Source organism: Rhopalosiphum padi, chromosome 4, assembly GCF_020882245.1.
Source record: "Rhopalosiphum padi isolate XX-2018 chromosome 4, ASM2088224v1, whole genome shotgun sequence".
Lineage (NCBI taxonomy): Eukaryota > Metazoa > Arthropoda > Insecta > Hemiptera > Aphididae > Rhopalosiphum > Rhopalosiphum padi.
The window spans coordinates 12,955,721-12,979,386 of NC_083600.1; the positions used below are offsets into that span (position 1 = coordinate 12,955,721).

At 29.5% G+C, this 23,666-nt stretch overlaps 3 protein-coding genes across 5 annotated transcripts; 2 read left to right on the forward strand and 1 right to left on the reverse strand.

Moving 5' to 3' along the window:
- The first annotated feature begins 17 nt into the window (after positions 1 to 17).
- LOC132928556 (minor histocompatibility antigen H13) lies at positions 18 to 2,915 on the forward strand. The gene is made up of 9 exons (XM_060993327.1): positions 18 to 413; positions 482 to 580; positions 678 to 760; positions 849 to 1,023; positions 1,103 to 1,286; positions 1,370 to 1,493; positions 1,568 to 1,756; positions 1,975 to 2,031; positions 2,096 to 2,915. The coding sequence occupies exons 1-8, from the start codon at positions 222 to 224 to the stop codon at positions 2,024 to 2,026; spliced, it is 1,098 nt and encodes a 365-aa protein (XP_060849310.1). The 5' UTR covers positions 18 to 221; the 3' UTR covers positions 2,027 to 2,031; positions 2,096 to 2,915.
- A 3,410-nt stretch (positions 2,916 to 6,325) lies between these two features.
- On the forward strand, positions 6,326 to 15,352 carry LOC132930594 (putative leucine-rich repeat-containing protein DDB_G0290503). Its single transcript, XM_060996534.1, has 16 exons — positions 6,326 to 6,810; positions 7,109 to 7,203; positions 7,330 to 9,616; positions 10,253 to 10,281; positions 10,356 to 10,457; positions 10,752 to 10,868; positions 10,945 to 11,001; positions 11,074 to 11,268; positions 11,338 to 11,472; positions 12,020 to 12,305; positions 12,387 to 12,525; positions 12,640 to 12,741; positions 13,273 to 13,369; positions 13,427 to 13,532; positions 14,022 to 14,309; positions 14,371 to 15,352. The coding sequence occupies exons 1-16, from the start codon at positions 6,678 to 6,680 to the stop codon at positions 14,406 to 14,408; spliced, it is 4,206 nt and encodes a 1,401-aa protein (XP_060852517.1). The 5' UTR covers positions 6,326 to 6,677; the 3' UTR covers positions 14,409 to 15,352.
- Positions 15,353 to 15,754: 402 nt separating this feature from the next.
- LOC132930596 (serine hydrolase-like protein) lies at positions 15,755 to 23,604 on the reverse strand. 3 transcript variants are annotated; one of them, XM_060996541.1, is made up of 3 exons: positions 23,296 to 23,604; positions 23,157 to 23,213; positions 15,755 to 16,944 (listed from the first exon to the last, which is right to left on the reverse strand). In XM_060996541.1, exons 2-3 carry the CDS (start codon positions 23,203 to 23,205, stop codon positions 16,070 to 16,072), a joined length of 924 nt encoding a protein of 307 aa, XP_060852524.1. In that variant the 5' UTR covers positions 23,206 to 23,213; positions 23,296 to 23,604; the 3' UTR covers positions 15,755 to 16,069. The 3 variants fall into 3 exon arrangements, with proteins under 3 accessions (XP_060852524.1, XP_060852525.1, XP_060852526.1); XM_060996542.1 differs by lacking the exon at positions 15,755 to 16,944 and adding an exon at positions 18,329 to 19,395 and having other exon boundaries at positions 23,296 to 23,597; XM_060996543.1 differs by lacking the exon at positions 15,755 to 16,944 and adding an exon at positions 19,569 to 20,843 and having other exon boundaries at positions 23,296 to 23,599.
- Positions 23,605 to 23,666: the final 62 nt, after the last annotated feature.

Sequence of the window (23,666 nt, forward strand, 5' to 3'; positions counted from 1 at the left end):
CAAGTGTCTTGTCACTAGTTTATTATCCAATAGTGTTGTTTGTAGTATTTCGGGATGTGTTGTGAATCGTGTATTCGTGTATACGTTTCAGTTGTTTAACCATATTCGCGATAGATTGTTACTTTTACTTCTTGAGAAGATAAATTGAGTGATAAATTTAAATTAAACAGTGTAATTTTTCTTCTTTATTACTTCAATTATTTAACTTAATTTTACGAACAATGGCTGAAGTCGTAGATGATATAATTAAGACCTTAAACGAAACAAATGGTACGGACACAGAGTCTGTTCTCAAAAAGCTACCAGCCACTACTGAAGGCATGATGATTGCATACACCAGTTTAGTTGTCATGGCCTTAGTACCCATTTTCTTTGGTTCGTTCCGATCAGTAGAATTACAGATTAAAAATAAAGTTAGTATTTAAGTTAACTAACATATTTTGTAATTAGTAATTTGCTAACATCTTGTTTTTGTTTACAGTTGAAAAAAGAAGTACCAGAGTCTATGACAGAAAAAGATGCAATGATGTTTCCAGTAATTGCTAGCGGAGCTCTTTTTACGCTCTACATAGTTTTTAGAGTAATATAATATGGCCTTATTGATAATAACGATGACAAATCGTTAATTCATTATTTATGTATAGAAAATGTATTTATCTTATTTATTTTAATTATAGGTATTTTCTAAGGAACACATAAATCTATTAGTGACTCTATATTTCTATGTACTTGGAGTGGCAGCTTTAAATAATATTTTAAGGTAAAGATTTATTACATTTATTTATAAGAATAGATGAGAATTAAATTCATATTTAAAATATTACAATATATATATTTTTTTTATTTAGTGCTAAATTCAGCGCCATATTACCAAAAAGTATACCTAAAACAAAATACCAATTGCAGTTTACAGAAAGCTCTAGTGAAAAAAAACATGATTGGATAAATTTAAAATTTACATTACATGATGTATTATGTTTAATAGTGTGTACAACATTAGGAACATTTTATTTATACAGCAAGGTATTATTTTATTTTTTGCTTTTATTCTAGTATTAATATCCTTAATAATTATATAATATATATATTTTTTTAATTTTAGCATTGGATTGTAAACAATATATTTGGATTGGCATTTGCTATAAACGGAATAGAATTATTACACCTCAACACCATTAAAATTGGATGTATCCTTTTATGTGGTTTATTCGTGTATGATATATTTTGGGTGTTTGGTACCAATGTTATGGTTACTGTAGCAAAATCATTTGATGCTCCTATCAAACGTTAGTTTTAAAATTCATAATACATAATCTTTACATGAATTATTCTAATTTGTACCAGTGCATAATTATATATTTTATTACAGTTGTATTCCCTCAGGATTTATTAGAAAATGGTGTCTTAGCTGCTAAAAATTTTGCCATGTTGGGCTTAGGTGATATTGTTATTCCAGGAATATTCATTGCATTCCTGTTAAGATTTGATCAAAGGTAGGTATATTCTTATTTTATTTTAATTGATGAATTAAAAATAGTAAATTTTGTTATAATTTTTTATTTTATAGCTTAAAACGTAAGAAAAATACATATTTCAATGCTACATTTTTAGCGTATCTTTTGGGATTACTTACCACTGTATTTGTCATGCATGTATATAAAGCAGCGCAACCAGCTTTATTATATTTGGTACCTGCGTGTTTAATTACTCCTATGTTGGTGGCTTTAGTATGTGGAGATTTTAAGACTTTATTCAGGTACGTTAACATTAAAAGTATGCATACAAAAAATATTTATGTTATTAAAAGTAACTATTATTTAGTTTATGTGTTAAATTTTAAAATCTATGTAAATATTAATAATTTAAAAATCTTGAACAACATATATCATAATTTCTATAATTAAATTAGCTTTTAACAATTAATAAAATATACTTTTGAAAAGAATGTATTAATTTATAAATATTATTTTATAGTTATGAAGATCATAAAATGGAACCAGAAAAGACTTCCAAAAAATTGAAATAAACTAAGTGTGTATTTTATTATTTTTATGTAGTACTAATCAATTATTTTCTCAACTTTTTTTTTTTTTAGATTTATTATATCATAAAAATTGGATGCTCCATTTTCAATTAAATTTGATATTGAAAGAGTAATAACTTCAATACATGACACTTAAAATCAAATTTTATAAGATCATTTATACGATTCATTATAAATTTCCTGACAATATTATTCAAAATATATAAATCATTTGTCAGGACAATGACAAATAAACTACATTTAAATGTTAAAATGTACTTATTCAATTTACTACTATTTAAAATAATTGAATTTGGCTGTTCATTGTATTAAACTTTCTTCCTAATTATAACTTTATAAATGTTTTTATGTGTGTGATATACTTTCTAATTCTAAACAACATAAATTCATAATTTTTAATGTGTGATTGAAATTCACATAATTTACATAGATGTTTACAAGCTTAACTTTATTAGATCAATTCTAATGAAATGTATATTATTTTTCATCTGTTTTAATTAATTTTTTTGGAAATATGTTCTTCCAATTAAAAAATAGTTTGATCTCAATATCGTTTTTAAAATTTTATTTACATTTTCTTGGAATGTTATTACAATTTATAATATTCCTATCTATTAATAAAATCATATTTTGTAAAGTTACATACACGATACATCTACAAATGTGTATATATTATATTCTATATATATCATACATTCTATGTTCAGTTGTTAACTGTAATTGTTTGAACTGGAGTCTAATTTATCTTAAGTTAAAATCTGTACAATGATAATGGTAAATAAAAATATATTTGTTTTTTTTAATCTATTTGAAAACCTGTTGAATGTATTTTGTTCTTTTATTATTTAAAATAAATAATTATTACAAAACATTTGGTTTTAATAATTAATTTTACTTTGTAAATGTATTAACTATTAAGAATGATCAAATCATCTGCTACATTTAAATGTACTTTGATAATTAAAGTTTCAATTCATCGTGAGATTTAATTGCTAGAAAATGATAAGATACCTAGGTACTTAAACATTAATATTCTTAGTAATATTAAAATTATAATAAATAGGTATCAAGTTATGACAGGTACCTATAGTAACCTTATTTGTTAGGTATTTAGTTATTGTGTATTTATGTAGTTACTGGGTATTATACAGACATGATTTACTGTTTTCGTGGTTTTAAGGTCCATACTATTATTTCTCAAAATTTTTTATTCGTCTTAGCAACAAGTTTGTAAATATCCCTTGCTTATACATTTAAAACCAAAGATTATTAAAACAGTAAAGGTAATTTGTCTACATTTTTTCTTTATTTCCATTTCTTCAAATTTGAGTATAATATATTTTTTAGTTTTTAGATAATTTTATTCTAAAAATGAAAAGTATGTGCCATGTAATACTTGACCATTACCAGTATGCACCCAGAGCAGTGTTTCCTAAATAGTAGGCCGTGGGCCATGAAAATATAATACCTGGTCGCAGAATTTAATAAAGTTCTCATATTAAATTTTATTATTTAACATTTCGTTTGATAATTTGAACTTTTTAGTAAAAATAAATTCATTATTATATTGTTGTTATAAATTAACGCTTCAATTTTATTATAAAATTCTATATGGAATTCAAATGTGTTTATATTTTGCCTTTTTTTACACAATGATAAATTTAAAATATTTTGGTGGGTCATGAAGAGGAAAACTTAATTACCGGGCCAGCTCAAATAATAGCTTGGGAAACGCTGGTCTAGAGCAATATTTTTTAGTGTAGGGTGACCCGATTAAAAAGAAAAACCGGGACAAATAAAATGATTTTCGTAAAGAAAGAAATATTTAGAATAAAACTAATGTATAATAATTTAGATAGGTATTTTAATTTACAATATGAATTATGTAATTTGAGGATACAGAGAATGTATAATTTTTTTAAATTTATTGTTAATTATATTTAAAATTTAATCTTACAAGTTACCATAAAAATGATATACATTTTAACAAAATGTAATACGAATTCATATTAACGCATTAATCCGGGACATATTGAAGTCTCGATAAAGATTTTCGGGATGACGGGAGAAACTTTTAAAAAGCGGGACGTCTGGACAGTAGACACCCTATTTTAGTGGACACTGATTTTGACTCTTTCATCATCCTTAATAGCCAATCGACCATCTGATCTGGCGCGGTGTTTAAAGGTAAACCCCCTCCCCCCACCGGAGAGTCTAGACATCATAAGCCATATAAGCTTCCTACCTATAAATTATAATTTCCTTCGCAAATCTGTATAGAAGTTCAGTGTTTATTAGTTGACACTTTGACAATAGTGACTTGTGGTCACAAATGGGTCAAGATAGTTAAATTAATGTTTTTCAAAAGATGAACAAATTTTTGACATACCTATTTAATGTATTTGACTATGTATACAAAATACAAATGCTGACTTTTTTCATGAAGAATGTGTTACTGTTAATAAGTTTTTAGACCACTAGAGACGTTTTCAAATTAATTCTTTAAACCTGCCATTGGCATTTTCTTCAATCAAGGCAACATTAGAACTAAAAAACAAGTCCTAACTAAAATAAGAATTAATATTAAATATTTTTTTAAATCTCAATTTGCATTTCTTTAAACAATAAAAATATTGTCTATAATAATGTTGACATTGCCTGCAGTGATAACTGCATCAAATAAGCGTTTTTTTTTTACTGAAAAGGATAAAAAATGTCTTAAGAATATCAATTGGCGATAAAAGAATAAACTTTATATAATAAATTATATAAAAGATATAAATGATATAATGGTTCTTGTAACTTAAATTGATTGAAGAAGCAAAACAAATAAATTTGAATGATGCTGTTGATGATTACCCCACTATACCAATAGTAAACACTAAACATAAAGAATATTATTTTTGTTTATATGTATTATTTGAATGAAATAATTAAAAAATAAATGTTTGGTTTATATTAAATAACTTATGTGATTAAACATTTCAGGATTTGTTTTATTTTCTATACTGTCTATAAAATATAAATAATTAAATTTAAAATAAATTAGTGTAGATAGGTAATGTTTGGGATTATTTGGTATGTATTGATATTAATCATTATATTGATGAAGAATTGCATTTTTGAGCATAGCGATAAAAAATTTTTTGTAATAATTATAGTGTATACTGTATACTATATTGGTCCACCGGAAATTTTTTTGGCCTGCTTTGTTAGCATACTGCATACCTTTCAAAAAGTTGAAATGACGACCCTGGTCTACATATTACTTTGTTGTATAGGTATAATATATATACCTATATGTTATATTTATTATTATATTAGTATTTTAAGTTTTTAGTTTTAAAGACATTTAGTATAATATAAAACTATACAAGTATTACAAATATATATATATATATTATGTACCTATATAAAAAAATATTTTATTACTCACTGTAAAGTCTATATAATATAGAGTATAGACTATATTCCGTTACATATTATATTATGCGTTATAAATATACAGATAAATAAACAACACAAATGATACAAATGATATAAGTGATACAACTATGAACGAATTAGGTACCACAATCAAAAAAATTCCCTTAATACTCCTATTAGTCCTATTACGTAGACGTAGGTAGGTAACTACGCGGTGCCTACGTCAAAGTATCAACGTCATTCTCGCGCACCTGTATTGGGACTTGGGAATCATTTGAGTATTGAGTAAAACAAATTCAACACAAGCGCATTGTACACAATCATATAAATTATAATTACTATTTGTACGATATAGTCGATATACTATAGCAGGTAGTACATATTATGTACATTATTACAATATTAAGTGAATTATCCGATACTCGAGAGCCCCGGCATTGGCCGGCATTACATTTTTAATTTATAGATATTTACTTATTTATATTTTATAAATAATTGGAATTTGAAACATACATAGTAAAAGGTGCCTAAATGACCAGATGCTCTAATATAGTTTTTAAAACAGCGCTAAAATAAAATAAAGTTATTTTTCGGAGAATCTTGGCTACTTTTTCCAGTGACTCGATTTTAATTTATCGTACATCGTTTCAGAATCGGACAGGTTAGGGAACAGGATCGGGATAATACAAATAAATAATAAATATTTTTACAGGTAACTCGGTGTAATTCTTAATTTTAGAGTAATAATATAATTATAGCATTTGCCATTTAGCACAATTCGAGGGCGTCAGCTGATTACCGTTTGTCAACGTGTTAGGACAACCACGTACAATCACTCATGAGCCGCCCGTGTTATCAACGGGCTGCAAACCGCGGACGTCGTCTCGTACTTACTACTTTCGTTCACCAACTGATCTAAATAAATCTGATAGCTAAATTCTGGGCATAGGACATAGACAGACCACGGTAGTTGTTAGTTTGTTTAGTTTGTTACTTGTTGTTACTTTCATTAGTGCACAACGAAAACAACTGTATTTTAATAATAATAATATAATTGTACAATATCGCGTCGGTTGCGTAGTACGTGTTTTTGTTTAGTTTTTTATTGTGCGTGTCAAGATACTTTTTTTCAATAACGGCGAGTCGATCGTCTAGAGAAAATAATTTGTTTGTTCAGATGACTTGAAACGCTCAAACGGCGTTGATAATGTTTATACTAAAAATAATCGTCATCACGTCAGTGATACTCGACATCGGTTCAGCGGCAGTGCAGTGCGGCTCAGATCCTGTACTTGAGTTTCAGTGTCTAACCCCTGAGTGTGACAGTGCACTGGTGAATGGTAAGTGATTTGTTTAAGTCTTAGTTTGGAATAGTAAAACATTATACTAATTATACTATAATGCTTTAAACTAGTGTATTCATTGTATACAAGATTAAATTGGAAATTAATAATTATTGTAGTATTTGTAAATTGTATTATAGTAATGGCATAGGTTTCAATGTTTTAATTAGTGTTTGGAACATTTTGTTGCATATTTTATTTACCAAGAATATTTAAATTTATATTAACCATCCGTATTTTAACCATAATTTTAATTGTATTAATACTAATAACATTTTATCTGTTTTGAATTTAGATAAAATCTCTGTGGGTCGACGTCTTACTAGTCCAAAACAAAATGTCACTATTATTGGTCAAAATGATGACATGTTTTTGATAAAAAACATGAAGGTGAACAATTTATTTATGTTTTAATAATACTATACAATTATCAAAAAAAAAAAATCATTTAAAATAATTTGTTTCATTTTTACTTTTTATCCATTACCTATATTACTTGTTATTTAATTTTTTTAGGGCAAGACGTCTAAAATCTATAGAAACCATGTTAAAATATTACATTTGGCCAATTATGAACATTGGAAGTTTAAAGTAAATGTTTTTAAAAATAATTTAGAAATATGCGAATCAAAAAGTAATGAAGAAAACGACAATGATTCCGGTATCACTCATGTTGGTACAAATGCAGATGAAACAAATTTTAAGATAAGTGATGGAATTGATACTTCAGAAGTTGTCCAAGATATAAATAAAAAAAATACTGAACAATATGATGACATATTAAGTAATGAAACAGATTCAATTTCTTCAGAATATGATAATGATTTAGATGAAAGCATAGAAATCGAGAGTGAAGATGAATCAGATCTAGATGATATTTTAGTTCAAAAACCATTAACAATTGATAGCACTGATAACACTATACCTAAAACTGCAGTTAATGACATTTTATCTATGAAGAATGATCAGATTTTAAATTCTGATCCTGTTAATTCTGAAAATAATTACAAATCTAAAACTATAAACCAACCAAATACCCATACATTAACTAATGACCAGCAATCAGAAAACGATTCTTCAGTAGAATGTTCTTCAGGTTCTTGTGTTAAAGAAGTAAATGAAAACATTGTTACTGAAAATTCAAGAAGTAATATTTCTCCAGAAAGTACAGACGATTCTCTTCAACAAATAAATGATTATGTACAAATAACAAAGCAATCACACAATTTAGATACAGTTAATTTAATTAAAGAATCAACTAATGACATTCCACCAAAAAATATTAATTTAGAAGTAAACTTACAAGATGACAATAATGATAATAGTACTGACGAATTTATTTTGAATAGTCAACAAAAAATTGAAAACGAAAAAGTTATTCAAGAATCATCACATTTAGATAAGACAGATAATTCGATAAAAACATCAGCAAATATAGTATCACAAATCTCTAATATAGATGTTAATTTACCAGATAATATTGATGACACTAAAGTGTTTAATATGAACAGTTCTCATCAAGAAAGTAAACCTATACAAACTACTCAACAATTACCAAGTGAAGAGGATAAAACAGATGTCTCAATAAAAGAATCAGTTGATAGTAATATAGTGCTAAAAGACTCCAACATAGTAGTTGGTTTAAAAGAAATTAGTAATGATACTAAAGAGTTGAATATGAATAGTTCTTATCAACCAAAAAGTGAAAAAGAACAAACTACTCAACCATTACCAAGTGTAAAGACAAAAACAAATGTTTTAATAAATGAATCGGTTAGTAATATAGAGTTACAAAACTCCAATACAGTTGAAATTAATAATGATAGTACAGAACAGTTTGATAAGTCCCAGCATGAATATACAAATAGTTACTCTTTACCAGCTACCACTGATTCAGACGAACAACAGGTTAAATCTAATAATTATATACAATCACCATCATTAGAAAAAAAAATGGTAGAAGTAAATAATGAAAATGTTATTTCAAATAATATTATTATGTCTATTGGGGAGAACTTAAAAGATGAAATTACAAACGAGCCAGTTGTTAGTGAAACTATAATTGATATACCCGTTTTATCAAATGATTACAAAGAACCTGAATCTCATAACATGCACAAGGATAATTTACCTAATGTTGAATCTAATATATCAAATAATGATTCAACTGATAGTAATATAACAAATTCATCCTCACTGCAGAAATTAATTAATGCGACAGAAATTGTTCCTCCTAATGATTACCATACAACAGTTGTTAATGAACTTGATGTAACAGATATATTAAATAAAAAGTCAATTGATCAGTGTACATCAGCTGGGTGTATGCAATCAATAGACAGTACCCCAAAGTATGGTTATGAAAGTAATCAACATCAATATAAACCTGAAAACAAGGAATTGCCTTCTGAAAATATTCATAAAACTATGGAATTTAATAATAATGAACAGTTGAAAGAATTTGTACCTAAGAGTTTTGTGGCATCTTTTGGTCATCCGGAGACTTGCAGTGGAGTTAGCTGTCTTAATTTTAAACGAAATGTAGATAAAGCAGTTAAGTCTCCACAACCTTTAAATCCAATTCCTAAACATACTGATGAAATTTTACAGTCAACTAATATTGACTATGAAAAAGAAAAAGAAAAAGAAAAGGAAAAACAAAATATAATTAATGAAATAAATGAGCAATCTGAAATGGAATTAAGTTTCTTAGATTATCTTCAAAATTGGTTATCGTCTCCAACTATGATTTCAATTGATTTTGTTCGGAATATTTTTGGTGATAATACTAGTGAATACAATGGTTAGTAATAAATAATGTTTATTTATAGTTATTATTTTTGACGATCCTTCAATATTTAAGATAATATTTACCTACATTTAATCTAATATCAGATATCGCTGTTAAAAAAAATATGATAATTGTTATAAAACACCATACATATATTTAACATAGGTACTAGCAATTGACAAAAGATTTATTGCATTGGATTCAATTTCATAGCACTTTTTTTAATATAAAAAAAATAAGTAGGATACTGCAATTTTTAAATTGTCAAATATTATGTATAAATATTATCCACACCAATAGTAGTGGTCCTCTAAACATTAATTTTTCTAAGTTGATCAGAAATCCCTATCCGCAATTATAACCATCTATTTATAAAAAGTCAATTTAGCAGTATCAAACACTATACATCTTTATTAAGTATTAGGTATATTGATAGGTAGATAATTTGTTTTTTATTTATAATATAATAATTTTGGGTTCTTTCATGCAAACATGTACAAATTATAATGGTGTTTACTAATAACTCAAGTACTAATTATAGGCTATAGTAAGTTCATTATGTATATATCATATACAGTAAAAATAGCCCACATTTTGAGTATAGGATATATTTAATTTAAATTTAATTATAATTTTATGCTATTACAGATATATATCCGGATGCTGTTGAAAACCAAGTGAGTTGAATACAAATGTTACTATTGCTTAAAGCTTAAACTTAATAAATGTTTGTTAAAAATTATTTTTTCAGAAAATTGTAGAACATAACAAGAGAATCAAACATTCAGAATTGTATTTCATTGTTGTGGCTGTAGTTACATTACTGTTTTCACTAATTTATTATAAATATCAAGTAAATATATATAAATATACCTAATATGCACAAAATAGTCCACTGAGATATACAAATTTCAATTCATTTTATAAATAATGAAATTTGTATTATACTATTCTCTATTACTACATCACTTAGTAAATCTTTGTGGGACAATTTTTATTAAATATTTAAGTATATACTTTAATATTAAAATTCAATTAGTATTGAATATTGATTCATAATGAACTAAATTTATCATTACCTTTTTATTTTTATATTAATGATTTTATGTATTTTGTTGTACAGCTTTATAATGTTAATTTTTTTTAGAATGGATCATATGAAAATCATTTGTTATCATTATTAGCAGCTAAAGATCAAAATTTGCTAATTATTGAAAAAGAACTGTTATTATCAAAACAACTAAACTCTGGAAATACACAATCTGTAGGTTTTTTTTTATCAAATTTCAATTTATTTAGGTGCATGTTAATGTATATTTAATTAATAATTTTATTTTTAGACAACAGAAAGAAATTCTGAAATTGAATCTTTAAATGATCATTTGATGAAATCAGAGGTGGTTATTTTATTTTTTTCAATTACTATTTTATAATAAATTATTTAACACAAATAACAATTTTATATTTAGGATATTATATCATCTCAAGCCATACGAATTGAAAATCTTGAACAAGAAATTGTAGAATTAACTGAAAACGGTATGGAAATGCATACACTATTAAATGCTGCACTAGAGTCTAGTACAAAAAATAAAGAACAATTAAATACTTTGAAAGTAAAATTGGCTGATTCAGATAATTTGATAGCAGCTCTTACACAAAAAGTAAAATCTATTTTTAAAATTTTTAATATAATACAAATGTGTAAGTCTGAGTATTTTTTTTTTACTTAGAATTTTGAAAAATCTTCAGAGTTAGAAAAAAGGATTGACACTGGAAAATCTCTTTTAATTACTGTAGAAGAGTTAACTAATAAAAGTAATAGTTTGGCTGATGAAAACGCTAAATTATCTTTACAATTAGAAGAAGTGAGTGATAAAATTTTTAAATATAATTTGACATTAATTGATATTATTCACAGTTACAACTTTAAATACAAACGGAAATGCGTGTATTAATATTCTTTCGGATATTTAAATTATTTTAAATCCTATTTCAGTATAAATAATTAATTTTTATTTTATTTTATTTATATTAACAATTACTAAGAATATACTATATAGTTTTAAAGATTATTACTTGAAACAAATATAAATAGAGAAATTGACTGCAATAATATTATATTTTAGATTAAATCCAGTTGAATCTTAGGTTTTTTGTTAATTTAGTCATTATTGTAAAAACAACTTCCTTTATTATACATAATAATTGAAACAAATATAATGTAGAGCAATTTCTAGTTTTTAGTATTGATCTGATTTTACAATTATTGTACAGCATTTTTTAACCTGTAAACAAATATAGCTTCAAGGTTGTGATACAACAATTTTAAATATACTACTGGTTTAACCATTTTTAGAAGTATTAAATTTATAAACTATTAATTATTGGTACTTAATAAACAATTTATTTTAGGTTATTAATAAAAATAAGGTAAAAGAATCAAAACTACTTTCTGAAATAGATAGTTTACAATTTGAACTGGATAAGCAGACTTCTGCTTTAGTGACAGCAGAAAATGAAGTTTCTTTGTCTAAGGAAGCTTTGCAGGAAGTTATGTCACAGAAATTTAATTCAGCAGATAGTAAGCAATTTTTATCTTCAGTTAAATTATCTGCTGAACTCAAATCAGCAAAACAAATATCTGAAGGATACAAGCATAAATTGAATGATGCTTTAAAATCAAATCAAAAATTCCTAGGTAAGATATACTTAAATGATAATTTTTAGTGTTTAATGTTTTAACAATCAGAAAAATAATTATTATTATTGATCATTACAGATAATATTGAGATTTTAAAAAGTGATATTGCGGATTTAGAAAATAACTGTTCAAAATTAGAAACAATGAATGAAGAGTCTGTGAACAAATTGAATATTCTAACTAAGTTTTTTAAAGAACAAGAACAGGAGTATCTTAAGTATGTATAACTATAGTATTATTTTTTTTTCTATTTCTATATTTGTTTATAGTTTCAGTTTTTAATGTAAAATTATATTTCAAGAGTTTTAATAGTTTATGATGTTTGTTACAGACAAATTAATGAGAAAGCAGTGTTGTGTGACAATAAAGAAGGGGAATCTAGCGATCTTAATGAGCGTATTAAATCTCTAAACCAAGAAATTTTCAATTATAAGTGAGTTCCAAATGCATTTCTCTAAAACAAGATATTCAGACATAATATAATGTTATTTACTTGGAAACCATAAATTAAGATTTTTGTGATTTCACTAAAACCTTTGACTGTTTGACTTATAGTCATTATTGTTATAAATTAAGGTAGAATTTCTTAACATGATATAAACAAGTATGAAATGTTTTATAGTTTCTATACAAAAATGTATTGATTTAAGTATAACTATTATCAATGGTACTGACAATGGTATTATAGACTTACAGTAACCAGGTAGTCTTATTTTCACTGAAGAATAATTACATTCTTTTGAATATTCTAATTATATTTATTAAACCTGTTAATATGTATTAACATAATGCACTTATATTTATATTTTAATAAACATAAAGTGACAAAATCAACATGTATAAATTAATTAGACCAATATTCCAATTTCATTAAACAAAATTGATACATCTTTAAAATGATTTTTTTTATTCTAAAATATAAAATTTGAAATTTAACTATTGTTTCAAATGGTTTGTTATTTAGATCAGAAATTCAATCATTGAAAAAAGAAATAACAGATCAAGAAACTAGTTTCAAAATTCAATTATCTGCGGCAGATAAAAAAGCCAGTGACTATTGGGTAAGTTTCTTAATTATATTACAATTAAAAATTATTATTGGTTTTTTTTTTTCAAAGATATCATTCAGACAAGCTGAGAGGAAACTTAAGGAAATGGAACTTGAAACTGCTCAACTAAGAAATAAGTTGACTATGGTTGATAAAAAACTTGAAAATGGTGCAAGTAAGTTGAATTTATAACAAGACTTAATTAAAATTAGTGGTCTCTATTACATATGTAATTCATGTAGTTTTTATATATTGGTTTATAACACAGTTTCACGTGTATGTTAATTTTTTTAAGTATACAATATGTTATGTTTCATTAATTAAAAGTTTATATATTTTTATAAAGTATAAAAATGTTAAAAAATATTATCTATTTCATTCTGAAATAAAAAAAAAATATAGTTTATATTTTTTTTATGAAATAAGTTTGTCAATTAAATTAGTTGAATAGTTTAATCGCACGAGTATTCTAGATAGGATATTTTAACCAAGTGTTAACAATATATAATAAACAAGTGTCTTTGTCAATTCCTAATAAATTATAATTTTAACTGGTGTAATTAATATTTCAATTACACACATACACTAAATACACAAAATTTGTGTACACTGTACACGTGTAGTTTAAGAACACCTCTAATTAAAATACTTTTTTATTTTATAGAAAGCATAGATTCCTCCAAAGACTTTGAAGATGAACTTTTAGACATACCATTGCCAACTGTGTCTCCTGATTTCACATTACTCTCATTACTTGATTTTGAGCCACCTCCTCCAATTTTAACTAACCAACGGTTACCTCCACTTGGTGCTTTAGGTCGAGCTCCGAGTCCACCAGCTCCTTTAGCAAGGAGGCACAATCGATCGCTATCACCTGGTTCTCCGCCACCTATACAAAGGTCTTCCGCATTTCGGCCATTGACTCAAAGATATAACTATATGAATCGTGAAAGTAAGACATGAACATAATAATATTGAAAAATCAATTTTTAATATATATTTTTATATTACAGATTCATTGGGTCATTCGGTTGAATCACTTGACAAATAATTAAATTTTGCACACATTGTTACTATTATTTACTGAAATTATTTTCAGAATTATAGTTTTTGTTAAGATTATTGGTGTATATCATTTAATTTAAATATTTTAATTTTTTACAAATTCTTTTTAGTATTTTTGGTTTTTTGCTTACACATTTCTAACAAATTGTTATATTTATTTTTATTTTCACTTGTAAACTTGTAAGTAATTTCACTGTGATTTAATGCATTTTTAAACTGTCCATATAACTATAACAAAATGTGTGTAAAAATAATATTTATTTAAACCACACTATTAGAAAATAAATAGTTAAAAGGTGGATCCTTATTGAAGAATATCTGTACTTTAAACCAGCTGATCATAATTCAACCACCACATAAATGATATAGTAGAATTTATTACAATTCTCTATATTGTAATTAACAGAAATTTTCACGTGTAAACACATCTACGTGTAAACACATCTACGTGTAAACACATCTAAGTGCTTCATTCATTTTCAACTTTGACTGATGAAAAAAGAAATATATTTTTGTAGTATAAGGATTAATAATAATGTTATTTCTAAATGTATTAAATACTTTATTGCTACTGTAATATATTTTGTAAAATATTAATAGGGATTTGGAATATCAATATCGTTTAAAATATTTTGTATAAATTATAAGTTGTTATTAGAATTATAGAATTAAACCCTATTTGCCATTCCAACTCAATGTAAAAAAAAAAACTTATTTAGTTATAATATTTGTTTAACATATTTTATAGTTATTTTAAGATTAACATGTTGATTCAAAACCATTGTGCTACCCGTGTTAACATCTGGTGAATTTTGTGGAACACAATATTTTATTTTCATCATTATTATTATTATTATTATTATTATTATGTATTACTATTGTTGTTAATGGTTATTACTTATATCTATTAAAAATTACTCTATGCCAAAATCATTATAGTTTATTTCTAAATAATTTTATTTTTAAACCAATATCTGTAAATTTGAAGGACAGCGCTAATGTAAATATAGAATTGAAAGATTTTATTAAATATAATTAATACAAAATATCTATCCAACATTACAAATTAATATTGACTGTTTATCTCATTAGTTTACCCAATTTTTCATTTAAAATAATATCTATGAATGTTATGTGTGTGTGTAGATAACTAATACTTGTTAGTCATGAGTTCATTACTTAAATTTACTAATTTTTAAAATTTTGAGATTTTATTTTAAAGTTGATTGACAAAATCCTCAGGACACAATATTATGAAGGCTGGCGACATACACTATGCGCACATTGTTATTGGTTCATTAAAATGTGTAAAAAAAAACTAACAGATACATATAAAAAATAATAAAAAAAATGTATTTGTCAAACAATAATATACAAACATGTTTATGAGACCGCCTCCGCGTTGATGTTCATCACAGCGACACGGCCGATTTTATACAATATTATAAAAGTACATGGCGCATCGGCACGGATTCGCCAAATAATAATAATATGAGTACACTGCATTATGTAGTATGTACTATATAATAACCTATATATACACCACCAACACCACCACAGCCCTTGAAAAATTGTGCTCGCGAGCCACTACACAATAATAACACATTGTCGCAGATAGGTACCTGTTATATATATAATTATTAGTTATTATAATTTACTATTGGGTTTGTCGTTTAAAAACGCGTTAATCAACGTGGCCACCGCACGCGGATTGTTCATGTGCACGTCGTGACTGCCGTCCACCGATACGATACGGAAATTTGGATTTTGACTGTACATTTCCACAAAGATGCCGTACACGTCGTCGAAGTACGCGTCGCTCTCCGACGCCCTGATCAGCAGCGCGGGACACCTGATGTTCGACACCACGTCCCAGTGCTGTTCGGCAGAAAACATCATGCTGTATGGCACGCTGAGCCGCACGTCGTTGGCCAGACGGAACTGGCCGGCGACGGGGCCCGGCCGAAAGTGCCGGACCATCATCGACCTGGCGGGCCCTTCGTCCAGCAACTGCCCGTAAAATCGCTTTCTGACGCGAGCCAACGCTTCCTGGCCAGTGTACACCGGCGGCGGACGAAGACCGGTCGACGCCATCCTGTTTTCGACTCTCAGCTGTTCGTCGGCGGCCAGGCGCGTGCTGAACGCAATCTCATCGGAATGTACGGCCACCGGTCCGGCGGAGTCCAGCAACACGAGCCTGGCCACGCATTCCGGGTAGACGGCGGTGAACAGCGTGGCCACCTGTCCGCCCATGCTGTGGCCGACGCACGCGAACGGCGACGACGACCACTGCATGTGGTCGGCCACGCGCCTGATGGTCAGCGCGTAGTTTTCCACGGTCCACCGCGTGCCCGGCTGCGTGCCCGACGAGCCACCGTGGTTCGGCCAGTCGAAGCACAGGTACGTGCGGTCGTCGTCCAGCATCGGGATCAGATGGTCGAACGACGCGCAATTGTCCCAGTACCCGTGCAGGCACATGACCCGTTCGCCGCGGCCGTCGTCTTTGGATTTCCACAGTTTCGCTACAAATCACAACGGGAATCATGAGTGAGACGTCGAATTTCGTCCATCATGCAATACTTATAATATTATAATATATTGTTGGTGGCTACCCCTAATATATAAGAATATTATTAATATTTTAGGAAATAGCCAATAGGAGTCGTACGGATAAGTGTGGCATTGGCGCGTGTGATGTCAGAGTTGGTTATAATTATGATGAATGATGATTATTAGGGCTCGGATTTAAATGCCCTTTCAAAACACATGCATTATTTATTAAATAAAATAAAATTATTATTAGGTGGCCACACGCACCACCGATATAATATTATATTATCGCTCGATAAGAAAATACTCCGATAAAAGTTGTTTAGTTGTATAATATGCAATAAAATCGGTTAATTGGATGGTGTGACATATAAAGATAAATCTCAGCGTCGTCCTTTGTCTAATTTAAAACCGGATTACCTGATGTTAAATATGATATTACTTAATAGTACTTCAATGAGGTCAATTTTTTTAGTCATATTACGTGAAATGGGTCAAAAATGTCCAAAAAGTATAAAATCCGCTAAAAATGCAAAAAATGCAAAAATACGTTGTGTTTAGAACATAATAGAGCAGGTACTTAAAACATATTAGTAGCTTGAAAAACATCGCGTATAACATCCCCAAAAAAAGATGCAAATGCATTAAAATCCGAGCCCTAATGATTATATAGGTATACTATACAATGGCGTAATGTTGAGAAGCAAAATACGGTTTAAAAAGCTGTTTTGATTAATCGTGTATGTTAAACGATAACAAATACATTTCACTACTATTTATCTTGCTGAGTTTTCAGACAAATCGATCATTTTTTTGTGCATAAAAACTTTTAATTTAAAAGAGATGTGGGGGAGTTTTCCCGAGAAATTTTAATATTAAAAACACAATGGCTTTTTTTATGGTTTTTATTTATGAAAAGTTCCACGCGTCAAAACGCACCGTGTGCAATTCTTACATAAGTCATCCATCGAAACATTCCCCTTTCTATTTAGTGCTACACTTTCGACTGTCGTTTACATTACACCTCCTTTAATATTAATACTAATAAACCTAACGGACGATTATGTACATCATCATGACTTGCGTCGCTATAAAATAAAATATGGGTACATAAAAATATAGACTTCTCGGTAGCCCTTTCAATTTTGAAATTTAAGGCTTTCTACATAAATGATTACCTGTTATATAATATATACGCGCGGACATATCACATATTCACATATCTTGCGATTGTGAATATATTGTGTTACGTATATGTGCAATTGATTTCAGGTTTATACTAATAGCCAAAGTTAGGTATAGGTACATAAATATAACTTACAAGTGCCTATATATAGAATAAGTAGGTACTGTATGTAAAATAATAAATTTAATATAGTTATATTATCCGTCTTTCATCGGTAACGACATAGGTACATAAATATATATTTTACTATATTTAAACATTATATATACTACACTACAAATTCAACGTCTATCACATGTATATAAGTACTAATCATCAATAATAACATATCATATATTGTATCCGCGTTGTGCGCATCGTCATGTCGTGCTGCTGCAGCAGTCACTGCGATTTCAGCTTTTATAATGCTCTTGCAGAAAATCGGTCACGTGTCTGAACACCCTGTCCGGATGGTTTAAGTGCACGTCATGGTCGCCGCTGACCACGCGGATGGTGACGTTCGGCCGTTTGCTGTTGAACTCGAAGGCGTCCTTCAGGTACGTGGAGTACCGGCTGCAGTTCTCGTCGGCCAACACGAACACGACCGGACACGTGACGCCGCACAGGATCTGCTTCTGTTGGTCGAACGTCATCACCGGGTAGAACGCCAGTTTCAGTCGCTGGTCGCTGGCGAACGTGTACTTGTCGCCGTCGCCGTCCGCGCGGGCCAACGCTCGGCCGGCCAGTATGCGCGCGGATTCGTCCGTCAGCTTGGACGGCCGGCCGGCAATCATTTTGGCGACCGCCTCGGCGAACGTGTACGCCGGCGGCCGGCGGCCGCACTGTCGGCGGTGCAACGACTGCGCGTCGTCGATCCGGCCGCGGATCGTGGCCAGCGTGTCGCCCATGTCCACGGACCGGGGCCCCATGGTGTCCAGCACGATCAGGCACCGGACGCGTTCCGGGTAGACGCCCGTCAACCACGAGCCCAGCTGTCCGCCGAAACTGTGCCCCAGGTACGCCAGCTCGGGCCAGCCGAAGTGATCCATCACCCACTTGATGGCGGCCAAATAGTTGGTGAACTCGAGCGGCACGTGCGCGGGAAAATGGTCGGAACGGCCGTGGCCGGGCAGGTCGATGCACACGTAATAGTAGTCATCCGGCAACGACGGCAGTAACGTGACGAACGTGTCGCAGTTGTCTTGGATCCCGTGCACGCAAAGCACGGCGGGACGGGTGTCGTCGCCGTACGATTTTGCTGTAAATAAAATTCGTTTCGATCAATAATTTCGGCCATTGTTGTTTCGTGTGCAAGTGAGTGTGTTGGACGTGGCGAAAGCGTTTGCTGCTCATTATAACATAATATATTATTTAATAATCATGACGATTCACTGTTATAAGATCAGGGAGAAAATAAAAACCTGCAACCAATTAAACGTCGACAAACGTATAATATAGTATTATATAGTGTATTGGAAAATGAAAATCGATTAACAGACGAGTGTTCACAAAAACATAAAATACGAATAAATAAAAATAAAAACATAATAGGTACATGATTCTGTATTATAGTGTCCAGCTGACGACGTGATAAAAGAAACCCTTTTTGAGTTCGATAATATAAGTATATAAAACACCATTTCAAATTAAAAAAAAAAAACCCGCATAAAAAAAACAAAATATAATAACAAAAATTACAAAAAAAAAAACCCAGATCCCTACCATTGATTATAGAATATCTATAATCAATGTCCCTACCAATCACAATTAATGTATAATATTATGTATTATAAATTATAACGAATTTAATTATAATAGTAATAGCTTATAGTGCAATGTGCATGCAACAGCGCTATTATATCTGCGATTAAATTTTGCTGCGTTCGAACAGTAGAAATTTATTGATCAAATCCGCTATCCTCTCTGGATGGTTTAAGTGCACGTCGTGATTCCCGTTTACTTTGACCACGCGGACGTTCGGGTTGGACTTGTACATTTTCCTCGACAACTTAACGTCCGGATTCTTTTGCCGCGGGTTGTCTGAGGCGCGCAATTGCAAAACGGGACACTGAATGCTGTCCACCACAGCCGCAAACTGAATCGGCGAGAACAGTTGGTTGTATAGCATTTTGAGTCTCTGGTCCATGCTGAACACATAACCACCAGGGCGTTCTATCAGGGACCGTTCGATGAGCACTTCTGCCGAACTCCTGGTCAACTTAGACGGCCGTTTCGTCATCAGTAGGTCGATTGCTTGTTCACGGGTGTACAACGGCGGCGATCCGCTTGCCGCCTTGCGCTCGATCACCAGCAGATGGTCGCACACCGTTCTCATCCATTTCACCGTGTCCTGCGGGAACAAGGGCACAGGGCCCGCGCTGTCGATCATCACCAGGCTGGCCACGTGTTCCGGGTACAAGGACGTGAACAAGCTGGCGATCATGCCACCTATGCTGTGCCCGATACACTTGAACCGATCCCATTGCAAGTGGTCGACGACCCGTTTGACGGCTACCGCATAACACTCCATCGTTATCCGGAAACCGGGAGGATAGTGCGATGATCGTCCGTGTCCTGGCGTATCCATGCATACGTAATAAAAACCTGGCAGGAGCAACGGTATGAGCTTGTCAAACGTACCGCAGTTATCCTGTATCCCGTGTAGACAGAGAACTCGCGCGTCGGAATTGTGGCCCCAAGTTTTGGCTGAAATTAAACATATCGACACACGTTCACTGGTTTATGTTGTTAGCGGTAGCGGGGGATGACGCTTAAAATTCAGTGACGTTAGCTCGGCAGAAACGCAGTCTGATAGGGTTTTTTGTGACGTACAAAATAGTTAATTATTTTTACTGTTTATTTTATTTATTTTATTCTAAAATATATACCTTTATACACCAAGTTAACGACAGTGATGTTAGGACTTTTCAAAACTTGAAATTATGTGAAACTTTTATTTTATTAGTCGGGTGACGAGGAAAAAAATACATAATACTTATTATTCAAAATAATTACCAATTGGTAAACTATGATTTCAGTTTACAACACGAATTAAGGAATCCCGGAAAAAAATCCACAAAAAAATGTTTTTAATTATATGAGCTTTACATTTTTTTGTGTTCTTATTTGTTTCTTGAAAAGAGACTAGAAGTTTCCGTAGATGATATCAAAAACAAGAAAGTAAAATTTAGGTACTATACAACTAATAAAAAAAATCAAAATAACAGAAAAAATCAAACTACAGTAAAACGGCTATGCATAGAATTCGATGAAACAAAAAAAAAAAATTAGAAATGTCTTAGAGGCTATATTTTATTTAATACACACGCGGATTCAATTCGATTAACTATATTAACTTTATGTGTACTTCAATTATTAAATTATTGATTATATAATTATTTTATGCACAGTCGAAAAGTGATTGATGAAGTGATGAGTGACAAATCACGATTATTATACATATTTACAGTATTTATATTAATTATATTATTATTATTATTATTATTGTTATTGTTATGACTAGGGTTTGGAAGTATAGGAATTGTATATTGGTTCTGTATGCTTTAGATTTATATCAAGCCAAGCTAGAAATCCGATCTGTACCTACAATGTTAAGTTTAAAATTGAAAATTAAAAATATAAATTTTGAATATTTTAACGATTTTATAGAAAAAAATGCATATTTCTTGATTTTCATATGTCTATCATGCATAATATATTTAATATTTCCTAAAGGCTAAAAAACTTCAAATATAATAAAAATATTATATTTTTTTTATGAGTTATTATTATTCTATTCTGTATTATTATTAAGTTACAGTAGGAGGTAATTTTATAATCAACAAAATATTAAATTGAAAAATTATATGGCATTTGCATAGAGTTTTACTTCCGTTGTCATTTTTTTCCGCCTACCTACCACACTAAAATATATTAGTCATATGTTTATACGATCAAAAGCATAAATTATAAACTATGGCTATTTGATATTTTCAACACAGGCTAATATTACAGGTATTATTACGTAGTATTATGTGTAAAAAAAAACTTTTTATAATTATTGACTATTTCTAATGTAGGTACCTAAACATTAAATACTTGAGGTATAGAAAATTATAAATTTGAATATTTCTTTATTAAGATGATGTCGCACACACATACAACATAGTCATTTTCATTCACCAATTTCAATAGCTAGTGTGCGATGAGTTTTGATTTATTCGCTCTAATATCAAAATTAAAAGCACACTATTGAAACTGGCGAACGAAAATGTACTGTATGAGTGTAAGACGGAGACAACACATGCGGGTGCGACATCCTCTTAAATATTCTATATTCAAAATCAGAAGTAATATTTTATTTATTAGATACCTGTAGTCTATAGACAATACCAATTTAATAAATAAATTCCTTAAAAATTAAAATTAAATGCTATGAAATAAATTTAAAAATGAGCTACATAGGTATTTATAATAAATAATATTATAGTAGGTATTATAATTTATTAAAAAAAAAATAAAAAAAGTAATAGCAAATGCAATTGGACCCTAATTATACTAATTATATTAATTATTATAATATGATATCTGTCTAATATTTGTAGCTAATAAATACTATTTAAGAACTTTCTAGTTTAATTAGTCATCAAATTAATTTTTCTCTAATACAGTAATCAATAGCCAATGGGTTAAAAGTATATAAAGTTAATTAAAGTATTATTATTTGTACCTTATATTAGCCTAAATTTATGCAAATAGCTAATTTATTAAGATTTAAAAATGTATTAATATTGTCAAAAATGATTTCCAAATTAACTATCATTCAAAAGTGTGTTCTTTTTTTATGTATGCACTTCTACTAAATATTTTGTCACTCAACAATATAATAAATATTATACTTAAATAGCAGTTTTATGAACTGAACTTTGTTCTAACAAAAAATTAGGTACTTGAATAATTAAATACTAAATAGATTGGATTACTACCTTATTATTTTTTTAAAAAACTGACAAAACTTACCAGCAATATGTCCCCAAGGAACTGGAATTGAAATTTCTTGAGGATTCATTCTGGAAACTAAATTTGTACGGTTCTTATTGAAATCCTAAATACCAAGCGCTTTTGCTTATGCTTTTAAAATAGGTACAAGTGTTGATACCAAACGTCTAAGAATTTCAGATTAACATTGACTGGACAACACTATTGGCATTGGAAATAAGGTTCTGGGCTTTCGTCAGCAGAATGCCGAGTCATGTCGTTTACAGGCTAAAGTATAATAAAATATCGGTCTCCGCAAATGAATCGTAATTCCTTATCGACATTATTATGCTCATCCTATTGTCAAAAAAATATAAATTCGCAATAAATATATTATTTATGTTACTTATTTATTTACTATTTTAACATTTAAGTATTTACTATTTAACGATACTACTGAACGGCAAACGCACAGAATAGATTAAATACGTCATAAGAACGATGATAACAGTGTTTATATTATCCAAAGCCGTGATTATAAAATACGCGGTA